Below are 27,230 nucleotides of genomic sequence, written 5' to 3'. Positions count from 1 at the left end.
ACCCAAGGGGTGGGTGTATTCATATCTTAATGTGTGTGTGTGGGGGGGGGGGGGGGGAGAAGTAGTTCATCCTTTGCGTACTTCTTTTGGATTATAGAGTACATTTAGCCTTGAGGTAAACATCTGAACCTACAAGAGTTGAAGTAGTATGATGATTTTTAAAAAATGAATGAATGAATGAATGAATATGAAGGACCAGACTGTATGTAAGATTAGTACATTTATTTATCTAACTACTGCCCCCAACCGACCAGGCTATGGAAGTTTTGAAAACACTAAAAAAGGCTATTTGAGTAAAGACGTTAGTAGAATAAGGGGAGAAATACACCACAGGCATTAATAGATCTGTTGATAGACCTTTAACTTTGGCAGTCATAAACCACACCTGTCTATTTATAGCCTTGAGGTTACTGTGGTCTATCAAACCTGTAGGGAGTTTGATAGACCACAGTATTTCACTGACACAGAGAGGTGGATTTGTTAGTTTCACTCTCTATCTAAGGCTGCGAAAAATGTCATATTATGGATTCTTTCCTTTGGATCTTTCAGAGAAATGGGATGCCTAGATGTGGTTGGAATCAAGGGCTCAATTTCTTATATTTGTCATGTTACCAAGTTGCTTTCCTATTGATGGTAGCACTTAATCAACTACCTTGTCTACAATATTAACTCATTGCACTTTATCCAGTTTATTATTTATTTATTTATTTATTTATTAACAGCATTTATATTCCGCCCTTCTCACCCCGAAGGGGACTCAGGGCGGATCACATTACACATATAGGCAAACATTCAATGCCTTTTAACATAGAACAAAGACAAGACAAACATAGGCTCCGAGCGGGCCTCGAACTCATGACCTCCTGGTCAGAGTGATTCATTGCAGCTAGTTGCAGCTGGCTTGCTCTCCCGCCTGCGCCACAGCCCGGGCCCAAGTTTGTCTTATCCCGTTTACTTGGGTGCCAAATCCATGTTTTTTTACTATGATTATCATTTTATATTTTATCATGTTTAAAGTGTTAATTTAATTTTTGTGTCTGTATTTTCTGATGTCATTTTATTTTGGTTTCCTGTTTTACCCGGGCTTGGCCGCCCTGAGTCCCTTCGGGGAGATGGAGGCGGGGTATAAAAATAAAATAATAAAGTACAGTAGAGTCTCACTTATCCAAGCCTTGCTTATCCAAGCCTCTGGATAATCCAAGCCATTTTTGTAGTCAATGTTTTCAATATATTTTGGTGTTAAATTCGTAAATACAGTAATTACAACATAACATTACTGCGTATTGAACTACTTTTTTCTGTCAAATTTGTTGTATAACATGAAGTTTTGGTGCTTAATTTGTAAAATCATAACCTAATTTGATGTTTAATAGGCTTTTCCTTAATCCCTCCTTATTATCCAAGATATTCGCTTATCCAAGCTTCTGCCGGCCCGTTTAGCTTGGATAAGTGAGACTCTACTGTATTATTATTATTACCCTGCCTTTTCTCATGAAGTTAAATTGGCTTACATTCTCCTCACTTTATCTTCCCAACAATCTCTTGCCAAAGATGAGTCTGAGAGAGAGAGATTGACTAGTAACTGTAATCAAGGGACAGCATTTTTGTCTGACACTCTTGTCACTATGCTACACTGTCCTAAAACAAATGTGCATTTTGAAAGTATACCTCAGAGTCCTAAACCAATCTTGTACCTTTCTTCTCTTTTCCTTCAGGTCTAAACTTCAGCATGCTTGAATACATCCAGCATCTCAAGGCAATGCTGTCTATGGACAATGGAGATTTGAAACCTTCTACTTTTGAGCCTCTTGCTCACTATGTACTTGTTGTTTTGGGTAGCAACTGGCTCCACTATGTTCGCCATGACATCACATCTTTTCTTGAGTGAGTCTTAAAATGTTCTACTTTGGGTTGTCAGGAAAGGAATCTCATTTATTTTTCAGTTGTCAGAGGCTATGAATATCCTATTATCTAGCATCATATGCTGGGCCAGGCAGTGGTGGAAAATGATGCTGCTTGAGATGACAGGTCCCGTTGTTGTTGTTGTTGTTGTTGTTGTTGTTGTTGCTGCTATTGTTGTTGTTGTTTTATCAACAAATTGGGCTTGTGATTTAAATAACCATAAGGTTTTCTTAAGGTGTTAATGACCCCTCTCCTGATATTTTTTTAACTCCCTAATTTGCCTAATTTTCTTCCTTGCAGATATTGTGTACCAACATCTCACTTTGATACTGAAAGTACTGGAACCATAAGCCACAATGTGAAGCAGGAGACAGATGAGAGGTAATGAAAAGAGTTGTCAACATTAAGAATTGACCTAAACTGAGGTTAACTGAGTGTTGAGCACTCTCGGTGTTGCTGGATTGGAACTCATAATAATGAAGCCATCATAACCATAGTGAGGGATAATGGGAGATGTAGTACATGTGTATCTGGAAGGCTGCACATTCCTAATCTCTGACCTTAGTACTTATTGAAAGCTGAAATTTACAAAAAATGCTGCTCCGACATCTTCTACCACAGTGGTTGTCAACCTGTGGGTCCCCAGATGTTTTGACCTTCAACTCCCAGAAATCCTAATAGCTGGTAAACTGGCTGTGATTTCTGGGAGTTGTAGGCCAAAACACCTGGGAACCCACAGGTTGTGAACCACTGTTCTACGCGCTTTCTATAATTTGGCATCTGTAAATCCAGAATATAGAGAATGGGAGTCTTGTAAATGGCGGTTGTCAACTCAGGCTTGATAGCATTGCTTTAATGTTCTGATATTAGGTGCCTTGAGCTCTGTGTCAGGAAAGATACTGATTTTAGGCCCAGAGGTATTGGTTTTAGGCCAGGCTTAGAGTTTTCTCAGCTGCCACTGAAAACAAGTTATTCATTCATTTTGTTTTATCTATAGCTCACGTTGTTTCCATGGAGCTCAAAATGGCATGCATGATCCTAATTTCCAATTGAATTCTCCTAACAATCCTATGGGTTAGTTTTCCCTGAGATCTACCATACTGACTAAACCAAGGCCACCTGTAGACCAGCAAACAATATTTGCAATATCATGTGAAATCAATGTATTTACATATATACATGGACATATAAATTGAGCTTTAATCCTATATCTATTAAAGATGATCTGATCAATGAAATTTACCTCTAAACATATAACTATAGGACTTCACTGTTAATCCAAAAGAAGGTTCAGTTCATAACTGCAGATAAGATGCGTTGTTATGAATGGCAAATAAACTTGCTGGGGTGATAACACGGTAGCAATATAAGTTGTGTAGTTATTCCCATCAAGGAGAACTTCAGATACAACAGAAATCACTACCAAGAGGGTTTACAGTCCAGACTATGATTTGGGTTATTTTGAAAAGTTCCTTCTCATGCTTGCTGTTAAATGGAAAAAAAAGATTGTCTAGGCCTCATTGTTGTGGGTGGAAGGTCAAACATGATTCAGAATCTCCTTGCCTTTTGCCTCCAGTGATGAAATAGCAGGGTCTTTAATTTAATGTGGTTCAGTCATATCCTCAGTTTGAGGTAGCTATGTTCCAGCTGAGAATGCATCCCCTGTGGATACAGGCATCTTACTTTAGTTTTAGATTTCTATATAATCCAGTCTTTTACAGTGGAGATTCCTTATGAAAAACATGCAATGCTTAAGCTCTTGAGTTCTGTTTTGCTGTTGTTATTGCCCTCCATTGAATGACCTTCTTCTTTCAGGATAAAGAAGGAGAGACAACATCTCTGGCTTCATGACCCACAAGGCAGAGGGAGGCATAAGAAAAAGGGCAGAAAGAAGGGGGCTCCCAAATCTTACGATATTGGCCAGGGAACTGAAGGAAAATCTCCAACTCCTCAGGATGCCCCCACTCCTCAAAATGAACCAGACTTGCTTAGCAACACAGTAGTTCTGAAAGTATTTAGAAAAGCAGCTCATAAAATGCAAGATGTGGAACTGGAAAGAATTCTGAGACTGCTTCAGGAAATGGAGGCCTGCCAAGAAGCTGCAGAGAGAGAAAAGCGTATGGATTGTGTAAAGAAATTTCTAGATATCTGTGACAAGCCAGGGAATGGGAGATTAAATGTCCACCTCCCCAAGGAGCTGAAACGAAGGTTAAAAGAAGAGCTGGACCAGGGAGAAATAAGTGATTTCAGCTGGAATGAAATCCGACTATTCTTGCATTCTATTGTGGCCCCTGGTTTTGAGCAGTTTTGGGATGAGGTGAGTAAATGGTTGAAGAAGCATGGGCTGCAGGAGGCCTCCCAAATCCCAGAGGAACATTGGCGCAAGCTGGAACCGTTGCTACAATCAATAGCCGCCAGAGTGGCTCTTGAGCATTTAAGGAGCCAGAAAGGCCAGTCTGGCTCTGCAGCAGCCACAGCTCATCCCACCAGGGAAGACAGGGCCTCTTTTTGTCAGTCTGTAAAGAAGGCTGCCGAGGGTTGGCCCACCATCGAGATCCTCCATTTCCTTAAACACCTGCAGCTGCATGGTCCTCCTGTGCTGGAGAGTGGCTTGCATTTTCTGCTGGAGGTGCAGAAATTCAAGAATGCCCATCACGCCTGGCCTGACATGGCTCTTCTGAAGAAAAAGGTCCAAGTGATCCGGGAATGTTTCCTCACCTCTCAGATTGAGCCCCAGCTTCAGGTAGGATCCTATAGCTTTTCCTCTCGAGAGACAAGCAAAAGTGTAATACTGGAAAGGATCACAGTGTGGAAATTAATTTTTGGGCTACAATTCACAGTATTGGAAAATAATCGCACCCAGTTTCAGGGCACATGTCCTTTTGGCAAGTGTAAATTTCCATGAATATGTGGAGACCACCTTTTGAAAACCACTAGTCAAAAAAAGCATGACCTTGTTAGAAGTCAACCCTCTGAACAAGTGATGATATTCACTAGTATTCATGTTATGGCACACAGGTAACTCATCTGTTAAACTGAAGAACCATGTCTTTGAATTGCCAAGGACAAAGACATGCCACTACAAAAATATATTTGGTTAGCAGAGGATGGTTGTTTCTTTATCGTTGTAATTGCCCAAAAGATATACATTCCCTTACAACCTCTTAGTTTAAAGTATGCACTCAGAGATAAAAAAACAAAGTCTTATTTGAAAAATAACATATCTTGTTTACTCACATATATCTTGTATTAATTCACCATATAGGCATATTTCTTATTGAAGTTCAGTTGCAGATAGGATGTAACTTTTCTGTGTTGAGTACACAAGATATCATTCTTAATCAATAGTCCATAGTCTTTAGGTATACTTGTACTCACTGAAGTCCATAATAATGCATGCATCCACCTCCAGTGAGGTCTAAAGGAGCAACATGCATCCATCTCCACTGAGATGTAAAGCAGATTGAATACAAAATGGAGTCCTGAGTCTGAACATGCTCATTACTGTCAGTGAAAGGCTTTGGGAGGTTGCTGTTTCCAACACCCAGAACCCCTTTTGGCAGTATAGCAGGTGGCAGATGGGCACCTTGAGATTTGTGGGTGAGTGGAGGGGTACGCAGATAGAGATCTAGAGAGGACCCCCACATTTATTACCACATTTGATGTGAAGGTATGGACTTCCTGACATTATCTGGCCAGATCATGTTGCTGAAAATAGGATACTGAATGAACAGATTATTAACTGATCCACAAAGAATATCACCATTAATGAAGACATTCTTTAAAGTAAGGGTAGCCAGTCTGTTGCCGCCTAGATGTTGTTGGGCTTCTGTTGTTGTTCTAGTCAGCATCATTGTCACCATTTTTATTTATACCTTACCTTTTCCCCCAACACTGGCAAAATGAAATTGACTATAATGTTGCTTTAAAAATATGAAAAATTAAAATAGAATTCAACTGTTACAAGAGTTTGAAATCTAGAATTAAACATGATCAAAACAATGCAATTTAAGCAATACAGTTTAAAATAACTTCGTTTTTTAAAAAATCTGCCAGTTCTGAAAGTCTGGTAGATGAAGAAAGAGGTTTGCCAGCTGAAGGAAGGATTGCAAGAAGGCGTTTTTTTCTGGGAAAGGAGTTCTGAATCCTAGCAAAGGCCCAATTGAATGTTCTCACCAGCCTTGCCTATTTTATTTATTTATTTATTTACAGTATTTATATTCCGCCATCTCACCCCGAAGGGGACTCAGGGCGGATCACATTATGTACATATAGGGCAAACATTCAATGCCCACAAACACATTGAACCGAGACAGAGACAACAGACAGACAGACGCAGAGGCAATTTAACCTTCTCCTGAGGGGATGTTCGATTCTGGCCACAGGGGGGAGCAGCTGCTTCATCATCCACTCTGATGGCACTTCCTCACTTCCTCATTCCAACGTTGTAAATTAGTTAAACTTGCCTCCCCACTTTTATAAGTAGTACCTTATTTTTTGGAGGATGGTCCAGAGAGCGCTGTGATTCACTGTGTTGAATACCTTTGCAAGGTCAATGAATGCCATGTACAGAGGTTGGTTTTGTTCCCTGCATTTTTCTTGGAGCTGTCATGCAGTGAAGATCATGTCCACTGTTCCTCTGGAAGGATGGAAGCCATTCTGGGATTCTGGGAGGGTGTCTTTTGAGACAGGGAGAAGGCGGTTTGCAAGGATTCTTGCGAGGATTTTCCCGGCGGAGGTTAGAAGGGAGATACCACGATAGTTCCCGCAGTGTGTTCTGTCCCCTTTCTTAAAAAGGGTGATGATGGTGGCATCCTTGAAGTCTGCTGGGATTTTCTCGGTCATCCACACCTTTTCAATGAGCTGGTGGAGTTGTTGTATCAGCTCAGGTCCACCCTCTTTGAAGATTTCAGCAGGAATCCCATCAGGTCCGCTGGCTTTGTTGTTTTTTTGTTGGCTGATGTCATTGCTGACTTCTTCCAAACTAGGCAGTGCTGCAAGCTCATCCCTGGTTTGTTGTTGTGGGATTTGTGAAAGGGTCTCTTCGGCCACATTGGAGCTGCGATTCAGCAGGTTCTGGTAGTGCTCTTTCCAACGTAGTGCAATTGTTGTTTTGTCCTTCAGAATTTTGGTTCCATCTGATGAGCGTAGAGGCTGTATGCCATGGTTTCTTGGTCCATAAATGATCTTTGTGACTTTGAAAAATCCCTGAGCGTCATGGGTATCTGCAAGGTGTTGGATTTCTTCAGCCTTCTTTGTCCACCAGATGTTCTTGAGTTCTCTGGTCCTTCTTTGGACCTCAGCTTTTGCACTGGCATAGATCTTTTTCTTGGCAGCACAGTTGGTGTCTCTCTGCCATGTTTGGAAGGCTTTCCATTTGTTATCAATTAGCTGTTGGATCTCTTTGTCGTTATCAAACCAGTTTGGTATCCAGTGGTTTCTTCACAGGCTGTGATGATGGAGGTCTTCAGTTTGTTCCAATGTTTCTCAACATTTTCGGGGTGTTCTGTGGGTAGATGATCTTTGAGTGTTGTTTGGAGAAGGGCTCATTTGGAGGGCTCCTGAAGGGCTTGGGTGTTCATTTTGCGCCTTGTTTTTCTTCCTTGGAGTCTGCGTTTGGGGACGATCTTGATAGCCATTGTGGATCGGATTAACCTGTGGTCTGTCCAGCAGTCATCAGCACCTGTCATGGCTCTTGTGAGAAGCACATCGTGGCGGTCTCTGGCACGTGTAATAACATAGTCCAAGAAGTGCCAATGCTTTGACCGAGGGTGCTTCCATGATGTCTTGAGCTTGTTTTTCTGATGGAAGAGCGTGTTGGTGATGACAAGGTTGTACTCTCCGCATTTGGTGAGAAGCAAGATGCCATTCGAGTTGCTGTTTCCGACCCCGTCTTTTCCTATGATCCCTGGCCACAGGTCGGAGTCCCTTCCGACTCTTGCATTAAAGTCCCCCAGGAGGATGATTTTGTCCTCCTTAGGTATCTCCGATAGGATGGTGTTCAGCTGACAGTAAAAATTTTCCTTGATGTCTTCGTCAGCATCTAGTGTTGGTGCATAGGCGCATATGATGGTTGCCTGTTGGTTTTTGGCAAGGTTAATTCGGAGGGTTGAGAGTCATTCGTTGATGCCAGTGGGTGCTTCAGTCAGGTGCTTCACCAGGTCGTTTCTGATAGCAAAGCCAACTCCGTGTATTCTTCGCTCTTCTTCAGGCAGTCCCTTCCAGAAGAAGGTGTAGCCTCCCTTTTCTTCCTTCAGCTGCCCCTCTCCTGCTCTCCGGTTCTCCTGAAGGGCTGCTATGTTGATCTTAAAGCGTCCCAGCTCCCTTGCAATGATAGCAGTCCTGCGTTCGGGGCGTTCACTGTCAGTGTTATCCAACAGTGTCCGTACGTTCCATGTTCCAAAGTTCATTTTTCTTTTTTGGCCGCAGAGTGGTGACCCCTCTGGACGCGGCAGTCCAGTCAGGTTAGGACAGGCAGACTATGTTTAGGGCACCTTTTCTAACCCCTTCCCCGTGTGGGGTGAGCAGAGCGGATCCTAAAAAGGGCTGCTTAGTCATGGATACAGCTGCCGGACTACTCAACTGCCTCGGTCCTTGAGGTAGAACGACTGAGTCCATATCCACCGGCCATGTGCCAGTCTGTGACTAGGGGCTTCCAGATTTCACAGTCCTGCCCCCGTCGCCACTCGCTGATCGCCATGGGACTTTTGTAGGTTTGTTTTTATTTTTGTTGGAAGACGCCTGTGCGTGATTTTTTTTAATGTGTGGAAATCGGTGCACGGCCGGTCAACACACAGTCTTCACAGAGTGAGGTTCCAGCAGTGGTGTGGTTAACACAACGAGAGTGGCTTCTCAGTCTGTTGCAGCCTTCTTCCGCCCTGACAGCCGTTGTAACATGTACCATGTTATCCTCCGCCTGCTCCGCCGTTGAAGTCTTTGGGTCTTCGGATTGTGCTTGGTCTGGATCCTCCCCTGCGGCCACTCCTGGGAGTGCATCACTCCAGTGGTTGTGCCCACAGGTGCCTCGGAACACGCAAGCCCCCTCACCACGGCAAGGTGACAATCCATCGAGGGGGAAACACAGCCAGGCTGAACAATGAATGCACCAGGAGCAAAAGCAAGCAAGGAAGAACCCCGCTCTCGCTTCTTTTGCAAGGAGATCTCAAGAGAGAATCAAAACATTACGGCTTCCCTTCCCTTCCTGCCGGCTCAAGGAAAAGGCGTGGACTTACCTAAGAAGGCCTGCTTGGCCTGACTGATGAGCAAGCTCTGGAAAGCAGCCTGGAGGAGAGCAGTGTAGGCTCCCGAGGAGAAGCAGCCAGGATTGGCCAGGGCTTGCAAGCGCTTGCAAGCCCTGGCCGATTGCAAGCCCTGGCCAGTCCTGGCTGCTTCTCCTCGGGAGCCTACACCACTCTCTTCTAGGCCGTTGGGGCTTGTCGGATATTTGTGGGGAGGGTGTTCCACAGCCGGGGAGCCACCACCGAGAAGGCCCTGTCCCTCGTTCCCACCAGCCGCGCCTGCGAGGCAGGTGGGACCGAGAGCAGGGCCTCTCCAGATGATCTTAGGGATCTAGCTGGCTCATATGAGAAGATACGTTCGGATAAGTAAATTGGGCCAGAACCGTTTAGGGCTTTATAGGTCAAGACCAGCACTTTGAATTGGGCTCGGTAGCATATCGGCAGCCAGTGGAGCTGGCTTAGCAGGGGGGTGGTACGCTCCCTGTATGCCGCCCCAGTTATTAATCTGGCTGCCGCCCGTTGTACTAGTTGGAGCTTCCGGGCCGTCTTCAAAGGCAACCCCACGTAGAGAGCGTTGCAGTAATCCAAACGAGCTGTAACCAGAGCATGGACCACCGTGGCCAAGTCAGACCTCACAAGGAACGGGCACAGCTGGCGCACAAGTCTCAGTTGCGCGAATGCTCCCCTGGCCACCACCGAGACCTGGGGCTCCAGGCTCAGCGATGAGTCCAGGATCACACCCAGACTGCGAACCTGCGTCTTCAGGGGGAGTGCGACCCCGTCCAACACAGGCTGTAATCCTATTCCCTGTTCAGCCTTATGACTGACCAGGAGGACCTCTGTCTTGTCTGGATTCAGTTTCAATTTGTTGGCCCTCATCCAGTCCGACACAGCGGCCAGACACCGGATCAGGACCTGAACAGCCTCCTTAGTGACAGGTGGGAAGGAGTGACAGAGCTGGACATCATCTGCGTACAGATGACACCGAACCCCGAAACTCCGGATGATCTCTCCCAGCGGCTTCATGTAGATGTTAAACAACATGGGGGACAGTACTGACCCCTGCGGGACCCCACAAGACAATGGTTGTGGGGTCGAGCAGGTGTCCCCCAATGACACCATCTGGGAACGACCCTCCAGGAAGGACCGGAGCCACTGCAAAACAGTACCTCCGAGACCCATCCCAGCAAGGCGCCCCAGAAGGATACCGTGACCGACGGTATCGAAGGCCGCTGAGAGGTCCAGCAGAACCAGCAGGGACACACTCCCCCTGTCCAGTTCCCGGCGTAGATCATCGACTAAGGTGACCAAGGCTGTCTCGGTACCATGCCCCGGCCTGAAACCGGATCTAGAAAATCAGTGTCAACCAAAAATGCCTGGAGTTGTGCGGCCACCACACGTTCCAGGACCTTGCCCAAAAAGGGGAGATTGGAAATAGGCCGAAAGTTCTCCAATTGAGTGGGGTCCAGTGATGGCTTCTTCAACAGCGGTTTGATCACAGCCAGTTTGAGGCTCGCTGGAAAAATGCCTTCCCGAAGGGAGGCATTCACCACCACCTTCACCCACTTGGCCAATCCCCCTCTGGCTTCTCTCACCAGCCAGGATGGGCAGGGGTCTAGGATGCATGTGGTAGCCCTCACCTCTCCAAGCACCTTGTCCACATCCTCGAGCTCAACCAATTGAAAAGAATCCATCAAAATGGGACAAGCAGGTGCTCGTGTTACATCCTCGGAAGCTGCCGTTAATATGGTGTCAAAGCCAGAACGGATCAAAGCGACTTTGTCCGCAAAGAACCGAGCAAATGCTTCACAGCGGGCTGCCAAGTTATCAGGGATCCCGTCTTGAGGGACGGGATATAACAAACCTCTGACAACTCGGAACAGCTCCGCCGGACGGTTCTTTGCAGACGCAATATTAGCTGCAAAGAAAACGTTCTTTGCAGCATCTATTGCCGCGGCGTATGCCCTAAGATAGGAACACAGCCGTGTTCGGTTTGGCCCGCTCGGCTCCGAACGCCACACGCCCTCTAGTTTCCTCTTCTTTCGCTTCATCGCTGCCAGCTCCTCAGTGAACCAAGGAGATGGTTTAGCTCGGGTACTCGAGAGGGGACGTTCCGGAGCGATCGTGTCTATTGCCCTAGTCGCCTCCTTGTCAGAGATGTCAGAGCATCATCATCATCATCCATTTTTGTGGGAAAAAATATATAAAATGCAGTGAGAAGCTGCGGCAAACTAGCTGTCATTATTCCTTGTAGAACAGCAGATCTGAAATAATGAAATGCCCCCATTTACCTCCTGCTGGCACAATTCATTTTGGCTTCTCAGAGCCCCTGACTCATTTTATCTAGGGAATGCCCTGATGGAGCACAGCTGATGTTTCTCAGCTTTTGGACAGAGAAACCAGCATACACCCAAAACAGAGGCCAAAATAGCGTGAACATGATGTAAGTGAGAGCATATGCTTGGCCTCCAATTAATGCCTTCATTGTACTAGGATTGTGACGAGAACAAGGGTAGAGGAGAAGGAGAAGTGACCGTGTATTATGGTGACAGCCAGAATTCTTATGTTTATGTCTCACCCTTCAGGTGGCAGTGGATACTAAGAGGCTGGGCAGGGCCATCCGGGCAGCTGAGCGAGCCCTCCAGAAGGACAACCCATTTCCCCCTCCAGGCTTGTTTGATGAGCTGAAGGATTCAGTCTTCAGCATCCTGCTGCCGTACTGGGCTGCCTTCCAAAAGCAATGGCTCAAGCGATCTCCTACGAGTGCCCAGAAAGCCCCAGGTGGGATTATTATCGCTTAACTACACAAGGAAAGGAAATAGCCAGTGGCCATATGGAATTCGTATGTGTGCATAATGACAGGGGAAAAAACCCAAAGGCAGTATTTATATGTTTATTGTCAATGATGGAAAAGTCCAGTGCAGAATAACCCTTATCCAAAATGCTTGGGAACAGGCGTCTTTAGGATTTCAGAAATTCATTTGTTTCATATACCCTTACACACATAGCCTGAAGGTAATAATGTATTTATTGATTCTAAGATACCATTAATTGTAGGATGCATACTAATTTCTGTTCTACTTACAGAAAAAAAGCGCTTTCTCTCTTTCTATGCTATTTTAAGATGTACCCGGTTTTTAGAGTTGTTTATATGGGGTAAAAGGTGCACCTTAGAGTTGAAGAAATGCAATATTATACAATGCTATTAATAATTCTGTGTATGAAACAAAGTTTGTGTATTGTACCCTGAAAACAAAGGTGTCACTATCTCAGTCCCCCATGAGGACGATCTCAGATCCTGGAATTCTAGATAAGGAACTTGCAACCTAGAATAGAGGTGATAGATAGATGCTGCCAGAATAAATGGCACTTGTTTAAGGTGGCTCATTTTTCAGTAATAGAGAACTACTTCAGTCTCTTAGTGAAGAATCATAAGCCTGCTAGAGACAAGGGAATAATGGCACAATTAGTCCTTATCATATTTGTCTTAGGGCACTTTCTATCAAGCAAGGCAGAACTTCTATACCAGAGCCTGACTGTCTTCCAGACACAAAGGGATATGACTGAGACAAGGTTTACTTCTTTTTGCATAGATGTGCCGAGGATTTTGTCATATAGTCATTTGCATGTTATTACTACTCACTGGGTCAGATTGTTATCTAGTCACAGGTAAATTGCTTGGTGGTTTTCTATACAATAGGGATTTTCCCCCTCTATATGGCTGCTTCTGTTCTTAGGGAGAAATTATGTGCACAACTAAAATGCTGCTTACTTAGCTTTGAGGGCATTTTTTCTTTATTTCTAATCTAAAGGTCATGAAATTCTATTTGCTACCTTTAGTATTCTGTTGTCTGAATGTTGTAACAGAGAACCAGGTTTCCCTTCCCCAACAGACCTGACTTGTGATGCCTGGAGGTTCATAATTAAATCATTGCAAATGAACAGGAGCTGGCAATATCTGTAGATAATGCTTAGAAAAGCTACCTTTTTGAACTTCCACAGCCAGAATGGAAAAATGTAATCCAGGCTCTATTCAAAATGAAGACTATCTAAGGGCTTGTCCTTAGGCATCCTCAAAGTGCAGCCCTCCAGCTGTTTGGGCTTGCTCAGTGGTTGGGAATTCTGGGAGTTGGAGGCCCAAACTGCTGGAGGGCCTGTTGAAAGGGCTCTCAAGTGACTATGCATTCTTAAGAGAGAGAAAAAAAACAGAACTGGTGCAAATTAATGACTCTGTAGCCGGGATGCACATATTGGAGAAGTGGCCAGTTATTGTGATAAGCCTGTGTTTCATGTAGCTCAGAACCACAAAGTTCCAGGCTAAGCTGTGATCTTTTCATCCAGAAATGTTACTGGTTTAAACTGGAACTACTTGCATGCAAAGTTAGTATGTTGCTACTGAGGTAAGGGAACTCCAAAAGGCAGAAGGCTTTGGTAACTTATATTTGTTATCCATTAATTGTATTTCTATATTCTCGAATGAGTGGTATACATGTCTCTCACCCTCCCCACTACAAATCTGTTAGATAGGTTAGAATGAGAGAACGTGACTAGCCCAATAGGTTTCATGGCTTTGTGGAGACCTGAACTTTGGTCACTTAAGTCTTAGTCTAACTTCTAACTGCTATAATACTCTGACACTGAATGAAAACCCCTCTCTTTAGTGCTGAGGCATCAGCTGCTTCTGCAGAAGAGGAAAGCCATGTTTGAAGCGCCTCAAAAATCTCTACAGTCTCTCCGGCTTCCACCACTCCAGCAGCCAAAGAGAGGCCAGGGGAGCAGTTGTCAGGATGGATTTACTTATGCCTTCTCCCTCAGTAAAGGTCTCACACTGCAGGTCAGTATGTGCCTTTTTCTTCTTTATTTGTACACTGAACTTGGGCCTAGAGAAGCCGTGACCCTCCAGGTGCTACTGGACCTCTAACTCCCATCAGCCCGAACCAGGAGAGCCAATGGCCAGGTATTACAGGATCTAATCCTCGAACTTCTGGAGCGGTGGCTCTCAACCTGTGGGTGCCCAGATGTTTTGGCCTTCAACTCCCAGAAATCCTAACAGCTGGAAAAGTGACTGGGGTTTCTGGAGGTTGTAGGCCAAAAGCATCTGGGGACCTCAGGTTGAGAACCACTGTCCTAGAGGGCAGAAGGTTCCCCAATCTATATATATAAAAGAGTGATGGCATCACGGCGACTCACAAAACAACAAAAGTACAGGCCCCCCAACCTCAAAATTTGACAATACAACCCATCATCCACGCCTCAAGGTTGATACAACAAAAAGAAAAGAAAAATAAAGTCCTAATTAGAGGGAGAGCAATTTTTTTTTTATCCAATTGCTGCCAGTTTAGAGGGCTAATCTCTGCCCACTTGGTTGCCTAGCAACCGACTCAGCCAAAGGACAGCCAGGATTCAGTTAGGGGACACGCAGATTTAGGCCTCACATAAGCCTCTTCCACAGATTATCAGATTTGCACTGGATTATATGGCAGTGTAGACTCAAGGCCCTTCCACACAGCTATATAACCCATTTATAATCTTATATTATCTGCTTTGCACTGGATTATCTTGAGTCCACACTGCCATATAATCCACTTCAGTGTGCATTTTATACAGCTGTGAAGAAGGGGCCTCATATAATCCAGTCCTAAGCAGATAATATAAGATTAGAAATATACAGTAGATTCTCACTTATCCAACATAAACAGGCCGGCAGGATAAGTGAACATGTTGGATAATAAGAAGGGATTCAGGAAAAGCCAATAAAACATCAAATTAGGTAATCGTTATACAAATTAAGCACCAAAACATCATATTATACAACAAATTTGACAGAAAAAGTAGTTCCATACGCAGTAATGCTATGTAGTAATTACAGTAGAGTCTCACTTATCCAACACTCGCTTATCCAACGTTCTGGATTATCCAACGCATTTTTGTAGTCAATGCTTTCAATATATCGTGATATTTTGGTGCTAAATTCATAAATCTCTAAAACCAGGACAGTAAATAAACAGGGGAATTCCACACAGGAAACAATCAGGGCCAGCTAACACCTCCCAACAAAGTATTCCCATCATCAAAGACTGGCAAATCCTCTGTTTTCTTAGGGCCACAGACAGTAGAAGCACATAAAATATCGCAAACAACACCACTCTGAAAACAAGGGAATTCCAGACAGGAAATAATCAGGGCCAGCTAACACCTCCCAACAAAAAATTCACTCAGGGAGAAAGCAGCCAGGCTTTAAAGCTGCAAGGCCATTACATCCTAATCATTTTCCTAATTGCAGCATTCATACTTGCCTCCAACAGACAAAACAAAAAAAAACCAATCAGAAATATTGTATATTCACAACCTTTAGGAAATAATATCCCCTGATGGCGCAGTGTGTTAAAGCGCTGAGCTGCTGAACTTCTGGACTGAAAGGTTTGAATTGGGGGAGCGGAGAGAGCCCCCACTGTTAGCCCCAGCTTCTGCCAACCCAGAAGTTCAAAAACATGCAAATGTGAGTGCATCAATAGGTACTGCTCCGGCGGGAAGGTAACGCCGCTCCATGCAGTCATCCCACATGACCTTGGAGGAGTCTACGGACAACGCCGGCTCTTTGGCTTAGAAATGGAGATGAGCACCAACCCCCAGAGTAAGACACGACTGGACTTAACGTCAGGGGAAAATGTTTACCCTTTACCTTAACTACCACCAATTCCTCAATACTTTCTTTCCCATACCACCAGACTTCGCCACAGCAACGCATGGCCGGGCACAGCTAGTCTTGATATAAAATCATCCTGGCAAGAACAATTGCATTTTACTTTTTAAGTGTCAGAGATTGAGGCTCTTGATCAGCTCACAAGCCTGCTTAATAATAATAATAATAATAATAATAATAATAATAATAATAATAATAAGAAGAAGAAGAAGAAGAAGAAGAAGAAGAAGGCCACCTTACTGGGATCTGCACGCATCATCCAAAAATACATCACACAGTCTTAGACACTTGGGAAGTGTTCAACTTGTGATTTTGTGATACGAAATCCAGCATATCTATCTTGTTTGCTGTGTCATAATAAAATAATAATAATAATAATAATAATAATAATAATAATAATAATAATAATAATAAATCTTTATTTGTTCCCTCGCCACCATCTCCCCGAAGGGACTCGGGGCAGCTCACAGAAGCACTCCAAGTGCCACATGTAAACAACAATACCCAAGTATAAATACAATGACATAAGTATAAACAACAGCACATATAAAATCTCACTAATAAAAAATTATAAAATTATAAAAATTCCTAAAGCGCAGTAGAACCTGCGAATAAGCCGGCTATCTGCTGTAACAATCAAACTGCAGAGCAGTACAATCGGTGGTTCATCAAGCTGACCATAGATTACACGGGATCAAAGGCCTGTCTGAAGAACCATGTTTTTAAGAAAAGTTCTTAGTAACCACTCAATGCTACTGAATAAGAAATAAGCTATTGCTAGAAGTAGAGCTGACATGAGAATGGCTCCCGAGAATGTACAACTGCCTAATTAATTTCACATCCCTAGTTAGTATAATCAATTGCTTTAGTAGATCAAAATTAGACTGCTACTAATTGAAATTGGTATTTCAGTGGCGATTTATGAAGGTATATGTTCAATTTACATATCTTTAACTCACTATTTTTAGTCATTTGAAAGTCTCTCCTGGCCATGTAATAATCAACCTTCTAATTTAGGCTGCTTCAGTCCCAACCCACAGTCATTACTGATTGGTGAAGAATTGGTATGGCCAAGGCAGAACAGTGTCTGGCTTTTTTCTTATAGCTACATGCTAAACAATGACATCCTCCTCCTGGACCTTGAAAGGTCCTCCAGGAAAATGCCCTTCACTGTGTGCCCAGGTATAGAAAGCTAGCTAGACTCTGCTCCCCTACCCTCTCCTCTGCTGGCCCATGTATAGCTGTGTTGGGAATGGACATCAGTGGCAGCTTAAAAGGGGGCAGGGGAGGAGGAATAGAAGATGTGTCAGAGTTTTTGTGAATTGTTTGTCTTTTAAGACTGCAGCCCATGTGTTCCTTTCAAACAAACAAAAAAATCCCTCTAGAAACCTATTGCAAATGCAATGTATAAAGTAAGCCCTATAGAATATCATTCAAATTTCCTACCTTCAAGATAAGGATTACATATACCTGCTAGAAATGTAAGCAGTTCATTAAAAGCTTCATGCATACTTTATAGAACTATTTTAAAAGCAAGCTTTCTTAGCAATAACATCTAAGAATATGAGATGTATATGAAAAATGAACCTAATCGTAGTTCTGATACATCTTGAAAGACTTGAGCATGATTTAAACAAGGCATTGGTAAAGGCAAAGGTGTGTGCTTCGTGCATACTAGAGAACTGAAAGGGAGTGGCTTTAGCTGAAATATTCTGGAATTCCTATCCTAAAGGTAACAGATCCTGTTTGATCATGGAAGCTAAGCTGGGTCATTCCTTGTTAGTACTTGGATACGATACCAGCAACAAATACCAGGTGCTGTAGGCTATATTTCAGAGGAAGGAACTGCTTCTGAATATTCTTTGCCTAAGAATACTCTGGCATTCCTGGAATTGCAATACGTTGACAGAAAACCTGAAAGCATGTTTTCTTTCTTTCCCTCTCCCTCACACTCACCGAATTATGATGAGGTAAAAACTTCTTACTACATAGAAGACATCTGGCTATGTGCCTTCACAAGCTTTGGGGCACTGCAGCATGACCTGAGATGATACTAATGTAGAAACCTGTTTTCTTTTTAGTACTCAAGACGAGAAAGCACAACTTTGAGCAAAACCAGCTCCTATGTGTTTGGAAACAGGAAGAAGTCAACTGGATTTCAATATCCTTCATTTTGTAATGTACCAGTGCTAATTTGAGTTGGAGAGAGAAGGAAGAATTCAAGACTTGGAAGTACAGTCTTATTGGGTGGCAAAATTGGAGTCTGCAAACTGGTTTATCATTATGTTTTAGGAAAACACAAGCTTGGCTGAACAGAGGGACAAACAAGAGTAAATTAATAGCTGAAAGATGATTCAGCTAAGAACGTGTGTGGATGCACATGCATACACAGAGTTTATGTATCACTGCTTTTGGCTACGATAGAAGAGCACAGAGCGTTGGATAGAAATGATGAAAACGTTTTGATTGCCAAAGCTATCCCCTGATGATATTTTGGCATAACACTCTGCTTTGGTTCCTGTGATGCATAGCATATTTCTGATGCACTTTTCTGTTGGTATAGGATTAATGTTAGGAAATACTGAATTTCAATGAACAGCTTTGTTTCTCCAGAGAAGGGTTTTGGCCCCTTCTGCTATTTTCTACGCTAAACTATTGGTTATTTGATAATGTTCAGTTTCCAAGTCCTTGCAAAAGTCATCTATTTAAATAGTTGGAAGCTGCCACCAAATAGAAAATGCTTAATTCTGCAAGGAAAGTTCATAAAACACAGAGCAGATGCAGCCACATGGCAATTGACAGAGGAATAGACAAACGTCTAACCACCCTTTGAACCCACACAATGTTATCCTTCTGGTCAGTATCTTTTCTTTGGGATCTAGCAGTGAAGGCAAATTGCTCCTGCCCTAACAAGCACTGGATGGGGGTGAAACAAAAGGTGTTACCTTAAAAATGGTATTGATGAGAAAGCATTCCTGACTTGTGGCAATGTAAGCAGGAACTAGTTATGATACATGTTGAAGTGAACCAATGACAGATGCTTTCATCAGCCATACTAGTAAGATCTTGTTACATAATCATTTGCAGAAAGATTGAGAGTGCTGGTTAACATTCACAACTAACTCGCATCTTTGTTTTAACATATATCTAAGAAACCTATATTTTAGCTGCCTCTTATACCTCCTAGAAGATACAAAATCGTAAAGCTATTTTATAGCTGTAGCATCTACCACAATTAACTAAGTTATACAGATCATAATTCTTTAACACTGCAACTACTTCTGTGTCACATTTAATATTTTATTCCTGCTACTGAGCTAAAACATAGATAAAAGGGAAAAACCCTAAATGTCTGTGACAGGAACACACTAATAATTCTATACTTCTGCTGATACTTCTGTCACAGGGATGCATTTCCATAAATCGTGGGAGCAAGATGTTTAGGCTGTCTGCTTCTCAGTGTTCTAGGAATACAGATAGTAAGTCTCTTACTGTGTCACTGAGTATGGCAGTGTTAGCGGGTGCCATCTCAATACATCAGAAGGGCACCATGCAGGGAATCTATTCAAAAGGCAATGCCAATATCTTGATTAGGAAAAAAATGCAAAAACAATGAGCAACCTTCATTTTTTCTTCAAGCTAGATGTTAAGAAAAGCAAATGCAAAGCAAGTTTGAAGACAAGAAGAGAATTTTTTTTTATTAAGATGTTGACTGAAGAGAGGGAGAAATCAAGACTTTGTAGTAGTAATAGGAGGAGGTGATATTCCAAATGAGCACATGTTATGATCCACATGATCCTATGAGAGCATAAGGACCTTGAGTCCATTCATATAAAACAATTACAGTGCTATTATTCCACTTTGTCACAATTCCATCCTATGGAATCTTGAGGTTGTAGTGAGACATGGGAGTGACCTGGCGGAGAATTTGAAATCCGACTCTAGTTCATAATGCTATAATTATGCATTGATATTTTAGTTCCTCCCCCTTCCATGGATCAGGACTGCTATCTGCAATCTCTGCTTCAATCTGAACAGCCAACTACACTATGGCAGTGGTAAGAAGCTGCTAAAAAGGGTCTGGGAATTGTCCTCTACCGTCATTAAAGGGCCATAGTGGCCTGCTTTTTAAAATTGGAGTTGATCTGGAGTTGAACCTATGCATTTGTACATCTGCTTCTGAAATAACTTTCTTCTTCTTCTTCAATCACACAGTCGTTTAAGACTCTTCGTGACCTCATGGACCAGTCCACGCCAGAGCTCCCTGTCGGCCGTCGCCACCCCCAGTTCCCTCAAGGTCAAGCCAGTCACTTCAAGGATACCATCCATACATCTTGGGGAACATGGAAGGAGAAAGCTTTTCCAAGCTTTCCTGTCTCCTCACGATGTGGCCAAAATACTTCAACTTTGCCTCTAATATCCTTCCCTCCAGTGAGCAGCCGGGCATTATGTCCTGGAGTATGGACTGGTTGGATCTTCCTGTGGTCCAAGGCACTCTCAGGATTTTCCTCCAGCACCCAAGTTCAAAAGCATCTATCTTTCTTCGCTCAGCCTTCCTTATGGTCCAGCTCTCGCATCCATAGGTTACTATGGGGAATGCCATTGCTTTGACTATGCGGACCTTCGTTGCCAGTATGATGTCTCTGCTCTTCACTATTTTGTCAAGGTTAGCAAATACTCTCCTCCCAAGAAGTAGACGTCTTCTGATTTCCTGGCTGCAGTTTGCATCTGCAGTGATCTTCACACCTAGAAATATAAAGTCTGTCACTGCCTCGTTTTCTCCCTCTATTTGCCAGTTATCAATAGTTGTGGTTGCCATAATCTTGGTTTTCTTGATGTTTAACTGCAGGCCGGCTTCTGCACTTTCTTCTTTCACCTTGGTGATAGGGCTCCTCCTTACTTTCAGCCATCAGAGTGGTATCATCTGCATACCTAAGGTTGTTAATATTTCTTCCAGCAATTTTAACTCCGGCATTGGATTCATCAAGCCCCACACGTTGCATGATGTGTTCTGTGTAAAAGTTGAATAGGTAGGGTGAAAGTATACAGCCCAGCCATACTCCTTTCCTAATCTTGAACCAGTCTGTTCTTACTGTGGCTACTTGGCCTTTATACAGATTTCTCAGGAGACAGACAAGGTGACTTGGTATCCCCATACCACCAAGAACATGCCACAGTTTATTATGGTCCACACAGTCAAAGGCTTTAGAATAGTCAATAAAGCAGAAATAGATGTTTTTCTGAAACTCCCTGGCTTCCTCCATTATCCAGCGGATATTGGCAATTTGGTCTCTTGTTCCTCTGCCTTTTCTAAACCCAGTTTGGACATCTGGCAACTCTTGTTCCATGTATTGCTGGAGTCTGCCTTGTAGGATCTTGAGCATTACCTTACTGGCATGGGAAATAAGTGCCACTGTACGGAAGTTTGAGCATTCTTTAGCGTTTCCCTTTTTTGGTATGGGGATATAAATTGATTTTTTCTAATCTGATGGCCATTCTTGGGTTTTCCATAATTGCTAGCATATGGCATACATCAGCTTGACAGCATCATCTTTCAAGATTTTAAACAGCTCAGCTGGGATCCTGTCATCTCCTGCTGCCTTGTTATTAGCAATGCTTCTTAAGGCCCATTCAACCTCACTCCTCAGGATGTCCGGTTCTAATTCACTCACCACACCGTCAAAGCTATCCTCTAAATTATTATCCTTCCTATACAGATCTTCTGCATGTTCTCGCCACCTTTTCTTGATCTCTTCAGCTTCTGTTAGGTCCTTGCCATCTTTGTTTTTGATCATGCCCATTTTTGCCTGAAATTTACCTCCGATGTTTCTGATTTTCTGGAAGAGGTCTCTTGTCCTTCCTATTCTATTGTCTTCTTCCACTTCCATGCATTGCTTTCCAGGCTTGCTCAAAAAATTTGATTTCCCCATTTATTGTTAGTAATTCGTTTGTTTTGTCGCTTTTGAAGCGATATTCGAATCGCATTATCCCGTCGTGTGGGTCCTGCGGTTTCGAACCGCGATAGGCAATTTTTCTGATGTCGTCGTTTTTTTTCGTTAGGTAAGCAAGCATTTGCAAATCACTCAAACTTGTTTCAGTGCACTGGGGCAACCTAGCATGTCTTTTCCACCTTGTGGCCAATCGGAGAGCACGTTTAACTCAGGGGAGGGGCTTGTATGTCCTGAATGAAAACTGCAGGGAGCCTCATGGCTCATTCGGCCCGGGGATCTGGAGAGAGAGGGTTTCTTTCTCACTAGCTCATCCCTCAGTACCAGCAGAACTACTTGTAATGAGTACAGAGCAAGTAACATGAATACAACACTGGAGATAATTTCAAGAGCCACAGGTAAAAAATCACTTCTGTAGCCCTTTTATTTTCTTGCACTGCACAAATGGCTGGCTCTCTTAAGATTATCAACGCTTGCAAAGTCTAGCAAACGGTGCAATTCCCATAATCCACACAAATAGAACTTGGGCAAAAGGGAGGCTGTATTTTTCCCTTTTATTTTCTTGCACATTAGTGCAGTAAGTGCACATTGGCTGGGTATCTTACTCCTATCAATGCTTGCAAAGTCTGGCAAACGGTGCAATTCCCATAATCCACACAAATAGAACTTGGGCAAAAGGGAGGCTGTATTTTTCCCGTTTATTCTCTTGCACATTAGTGCAGTAAGTGCACATTAGCTGGGTATCTTACTCCTATCAATGCTTGCAAAGTCTGGCAAACGGTGCAATTCCCATAATCCACACAAATAGAACTTGGGCAAAGGGGAGGCTGTATTTTTCCCTTTTATTTTCTTGCACATTAGTGCAGTAAGTGCACATTGGCTGGGTATCTTACTCCCCCCCCCCCTCCTGGGCTGTTTTGGGCCACAGCACATGCGCGTCCGCCATTAACGAATTACTTTTGAAACTAACGAATTTTCGTTAAATTTCGAAAAATTTTGAGGGCAAAATTTGGAAATGACATCAGAAACGAAATGCTAGCGCCCCCTGCTTTTGAAGCGAGTTTAGAATCAATTTTTACGTGGATCGCTCAAGCCTATTGCTTTCCATGCAAATAACTTTAACATACCAAATTGTGCCCCCTTGAGGCTTCTGGAGAAATGACTGGACATTTTTGATGACGAGGGACTTGGTGTAGGACAAAGAAACCCAATGGACTTTGCATTTCAGTTTTGGTTTTTAAATTTGTAGTATGGAAAATAGGCATCTCATATAGAAAAATAACATTTATGTGTAGCAAACTTCGATAGCAGAAGCTCAATATAACAGAAATTACAGTTAGCATGATCTGTGCAGTCAAACAGTGGGCATGAGCTGCTGTATGCTATGTGTATGCATGCAGTTGAATGCATACCTATCTAAACTAAACTCATTAAGTTTGAGTAATGGGTCAATTGGGAGAGAGCATTCCCATCTTATTTAAATGAATAAGAAAATAACTAATCAAACAGTTTTAGCCCTTTCTTTAGTCTTTATTACTAGTATTGCAGTACTATACAGTTCCTTTCATTTTGTCATCAAGGCAGGCTTTGTTACACAGAATAGCAGATTTATGGTGCCAGTATCTACCACCATCTCATCTTGTGCTCATTGGGCTGAGCAATGAAGTCCCTTGGGGTTTCTTTTACATGATTGTTCTCAAATGCAGAAATTAGTTTTTGGAGAGATCAATACTCCTTCTGCTTGCACACATGGGTCAGGACAATTTGGATTATCCTAAAATTTTGATGGTCTTTGAGAAAGTACAATCCAAGATAGATTGGAAGCTTGAAACACAACAGTAACAAGCAGCTAACGAAACACAGTCATTGCTTGCAGAACTCAAAAAGAATCCTCAAGTTAGTCAAATGGCTGTCCAGCTTTTGTCTCCTTGCACCAGCTTCCCAGAAGGGGAAGAGAGGATCAGATTTTATCCTTTGCGTATTCCTGAGCTGTAGCCAGGGCCCTTTGCAAGCCATTGGTGTTTCCCATGCCTTTGGCTACAACTTCAGAACCACCAGACTTGCCTCCCATTTGAGTACAGACAGACAGGGCCCAGTCAGAGGCAGAAAATGTGGGCAAGGAATTCTGTGGAGAGACAGGGAAGAAGAATTATTAGTTAACCCACCAGGAATAGACCAGTGGAAAAAACACAAGCAACTACCCTTTCATTAAGAGCTAAGAGGGAGCCATGAAGACAGTTCCATCTTGTCTTTTTACATCAGCTGAGGCCCCTCCCACCATCTCCAACTGACGCTCGGGTGCCAGAGCTAAGAGGGAGCCATGAAGACAGTTCCATCTTGTCTTTTTACATCAGCTGAGGCCCCTCCCACCATCTCCAACTGACGCTCGGGTGCCAGAGCTAAGAGGGAGCCATGAAGACAGTTCCATCTTGTCTTTTTACATCAGCTAGAGGCCCCTCCCACCATCTCCAACTGACGCTCGGGTGCCAGAGCTAAGAGGGAGCCATGAAGACAGTTCCATCTTGTCTTTTTACATCAGCTGAGGCCCCTCCCACCATCTCCAACTGACGCTCGGGTGCCAGAGCTAAGAGGGAGCCATGAAGACAGTTCCATCTTGTCTTTTTACATCAGCTGAGGCCCCTCCCACCATCTCCAACTGACGCTCGGGTGCCAGAGCTAAGAGGGAGCCATGAAGACAGTTCCATCTTGTCTTTTTACATCAGCTGAGGCCCCTCCCACCATCTCCAACTGACGCTCGGGTGCCAGAGCTAAGAGGGAGCCATGAAGACAGTTCCATCTTGTCTTTTTACATCAGCTAGAGGCCCCTCCCACCATCTCCAACTGACGCTCGGGTGCCAGAGCTAAGAGGGAGCCATGAAGACAGTTCCATCTTGTCTTTTTACATCAGCTGAGGCCCCTCCCACCATCTCCAACTGACGCTCGGGTGCCAGAGCTAAGAGGGAGCCATGAAGACAGTTCCATCTTGTCTTTTTACATCAGCTAGAGGCCCCTCCCACCATCTCCAACTGACGCTCAGGTGCCAGAGCTAAGAGGGAGCCATGAAGACAGTTCCATCTTGTCTTTTTACATCAGCTGAGGCCCCTCCCACCATCTCCAACTGACGCTCGGGTGCCAGAGCTAAGAGGGAGCCATGAAGACAGTTCCATCTTGTCTTTTTACATCAGCTAGAGGCCCCTCCCACCATCTCCAACTGACGCTCGGGTGCCAGAGCTAAGAGGGAGCCATGAAGACAGTTCCATCTTGTCTTTTTACATCAGCTGAGGCCCCTCCCACCATCTCCAACTGACGCTCGGGTGCCAGAGCTAAGAGGGAGCCATGAAGACAGTTCCATCTTGTCTTTTTACATCAGCTAGAGGCCCCTCCCACCATCTCCAACTGACGCTCGGGTGCCAGAGCTAAGCGGGAGCCATGAAGACAGTTCCATCTTGTCTTTTTACATCAGCTAGAGGCCCCTATCCGCAATAACATGCTATGCTAGTTTTATATCTGGAGCAAAATGAAGAAGGCGGGGCCGGGAAGACATCTTTCCACCATGTCTCCTGTATCAATTTAATGATATAATGATATATAATAATATTATACTATACTAATATTATAATACATTGTATATACATGTAATATTAATAATATTATGATGTAATACAATGTAATAATAATTATAATTCACTATTATAATTGTATATTTATATTACATGCAATATTACTAATAATATTGTGATATAGTTGTATAATATAATATATTGTGTGTATATATACTTGTAAACCGCCCTGAGTCCCCTTCGGGGTGAGAAGGGCGGTATATAAATGTCGCAAATAAATAAATAATAAATAAATAAATTAATACCCTGGTGTTTTGTTCCTTAGGAATTGGCACTACCAAAGATACAAAACCCAACACAATAGTACAACCCAGAACAGAGAGGGAATCATCTGTGCATCACCTGCCCAATGATGCTGAACACAACTCTCAATATTCCTCTTCATAGGAGATGCTAAAAAATTCAGCACAGCAACACAGAAACACTTAGAATAATGAAATGAGCACAAATAGACAATATATATGTTGCACAGATACAGAACCCTTAACAAATACAAAAATTTGCATCTAGATCCATAATTTCCCCTGAAACAAATACATCAAGTTTGCTTCTCATTCTCATGACTGAGCTGATATATGATTACAAGAACGTATAAAAGTGGACCAAAGCAAAACAAGAGCTAAAACCATGGGTCCTTAACTGTTCTGTGTTCTCTATAGTATTTTGTCCTTCTATGGATGTCTAAGACAAAGTTCCATGCTCTTTTTTTTCATAATTTGTACCACTTGGGCAAATTAATAAGATGCAAAGCACAATTTACCTTGGATACTTGGCAAGCACAAAACACCTGGCCAGAAGTTTGTGGACTCAATAACATCACTGAAGCTGCCGGTATTTTTGCACAGAGTTGGTTGACAACTTTCATCAGGATCTAGAAAATACAGGGCAGAATAAAATAAACTTATTGTCTCTGTTGAACAACACACAAAAAAACTTCTGCATCATCGTAATTTTGATTTTTAAAAATGTAACAACTGGAACGAATTCTGAAGTGTTTATGCTACTCAATGGGTCACTGGAAAAAAAAGGATGATAGCATATTTAGGTAAAGGTTTTCCCCTGACATCAAGTCTAGTCATGTCTGACTCTGGGGTTGGTGCTCATCTCCATTTCTAAACCAAAGGGCCAGTGTTGTCCGTAGACACCTCCAAGGTCATGTGGTGGGCGTGACTACATGGAGCGCTGTTACCTTCCCGCCAGAGTGGTACCTATTGATCTACTCACATTTGCCTATTTTCGAACTGCTAGGTTGACAGAAGCTGGGACTAACAGCAGGAGCTCACCCTGCTCCCCGAATTCGAACCACCAAACTTTTGGTCAGCAAGTTCAGCAGCTCAGCGGTTTAACCCGCTCTGCCACCGGGGGCTCCGATAGCATATTTAGAGGCAGTGAAAACATTGTACCAAGTAGGGCAAGTTGCAGGAAAGAAAAGAGAAATATTAATCAATACAAAATTTAGATATAACAAACCTGCATGTGAAATTACATAATTTGCAATATAATTTGTTTTTATGTACAACAATATAACAAATAAAACCCTTGGATGTATATTAATCCTGAATAGTATACATGGAATGCCTGGTGGGGAGTGTGTTTGGGTTTTGAAAAAGGCAGCTAGAGAGGGAAAAAAAGACTTCTATTAAAAGGGCCTTCTGAGATAAAGAGACAGATGTGAAGGTGGGAGCAAATATTGGATTGATTTGTTTATTATCTTGATATGTTGGATACTCTTGATATTACAGTATATAACGGTAGCAAAGAGTTACTGTATAGGGCAGAAGTAAATAATATAATTTCATGTATAACTCTGCCTGATGCT

The 27,230-nt window shown here is 43.1% G+C and overlaps 2 protein-coding genes across 2 annotated transcripts in view; one reads left to right on the top strand and one right to left on the bottom strand.

The window, feature by feature from the left end:
• The first annotated feature begins 1,695 nt into the window (after window positions 1-1,695).
• LOC103282429 (uncharacterized) lies at window positions 1,696-26,965 on the top strand. The gene is made up of 6 exons (XM_008125105.3): window positions 1,696-1,884; window positions 2,203-2,283; window positions 3,718-4,645; window positions 11,726-11,921; window positions 13,802-13,974; window positions 17,925-26,965. Exons 1-6 carry the CDS (start codon window positions 1,730-1,732, stop codon window positions 18,039-18,041), a joined length of 1,650 nt encoding a protein of 549 aa, XP_008123312.1. The 5' UTR covers window positions 1,696-1,729; the 3' UTR covers window positions 18,042-26,965.
• Window positions 23,301-27,230, bottom strand: part of aars2 (alanyl-tRNA synthetase 2, mitochondrial) — a 35,650-nt gene continuing 31,720 nt past the window's right edge. Inside the window, exons 21-22 of the mRNA XM_003215913.4 lie at window positions 26,172-26,282; window positions 23,301-23,916 (exon numbers count right to left, since the gene is read on the bottom strand). Coding sequence (XP_003215961.2) covers window positions 23,752-23,916; window positions 26,172-26,282 — 276 coding nt within the window. The 3' untranslated portion in view covers window positions 23,301-23,751. The remainder of the gene's footprint in view (window positions 23,917-26,171; window positions 26,283-27,230) is intronic.

The sequence above is a fragment of the Anolis carolinensis genome, chromosome 1 (genome assembly GCF_035594765.1).
Source record: "Anolis carolinensis isolate JA03-04 chromosome 1, rAnoCar3.1.pri, whole genome shotgun sequence".
NCBI lineage: Eukaryota > Metazoa > Chordata > Lepidosauria > Squamata > Dactyloidae > Anolis > Anolis carolinensis.
The sequence above is the reverse complement of the archived record's forward strand: the minus strand, read 5'-3'. Positions and strand labels throughout refer to the sequence as shown.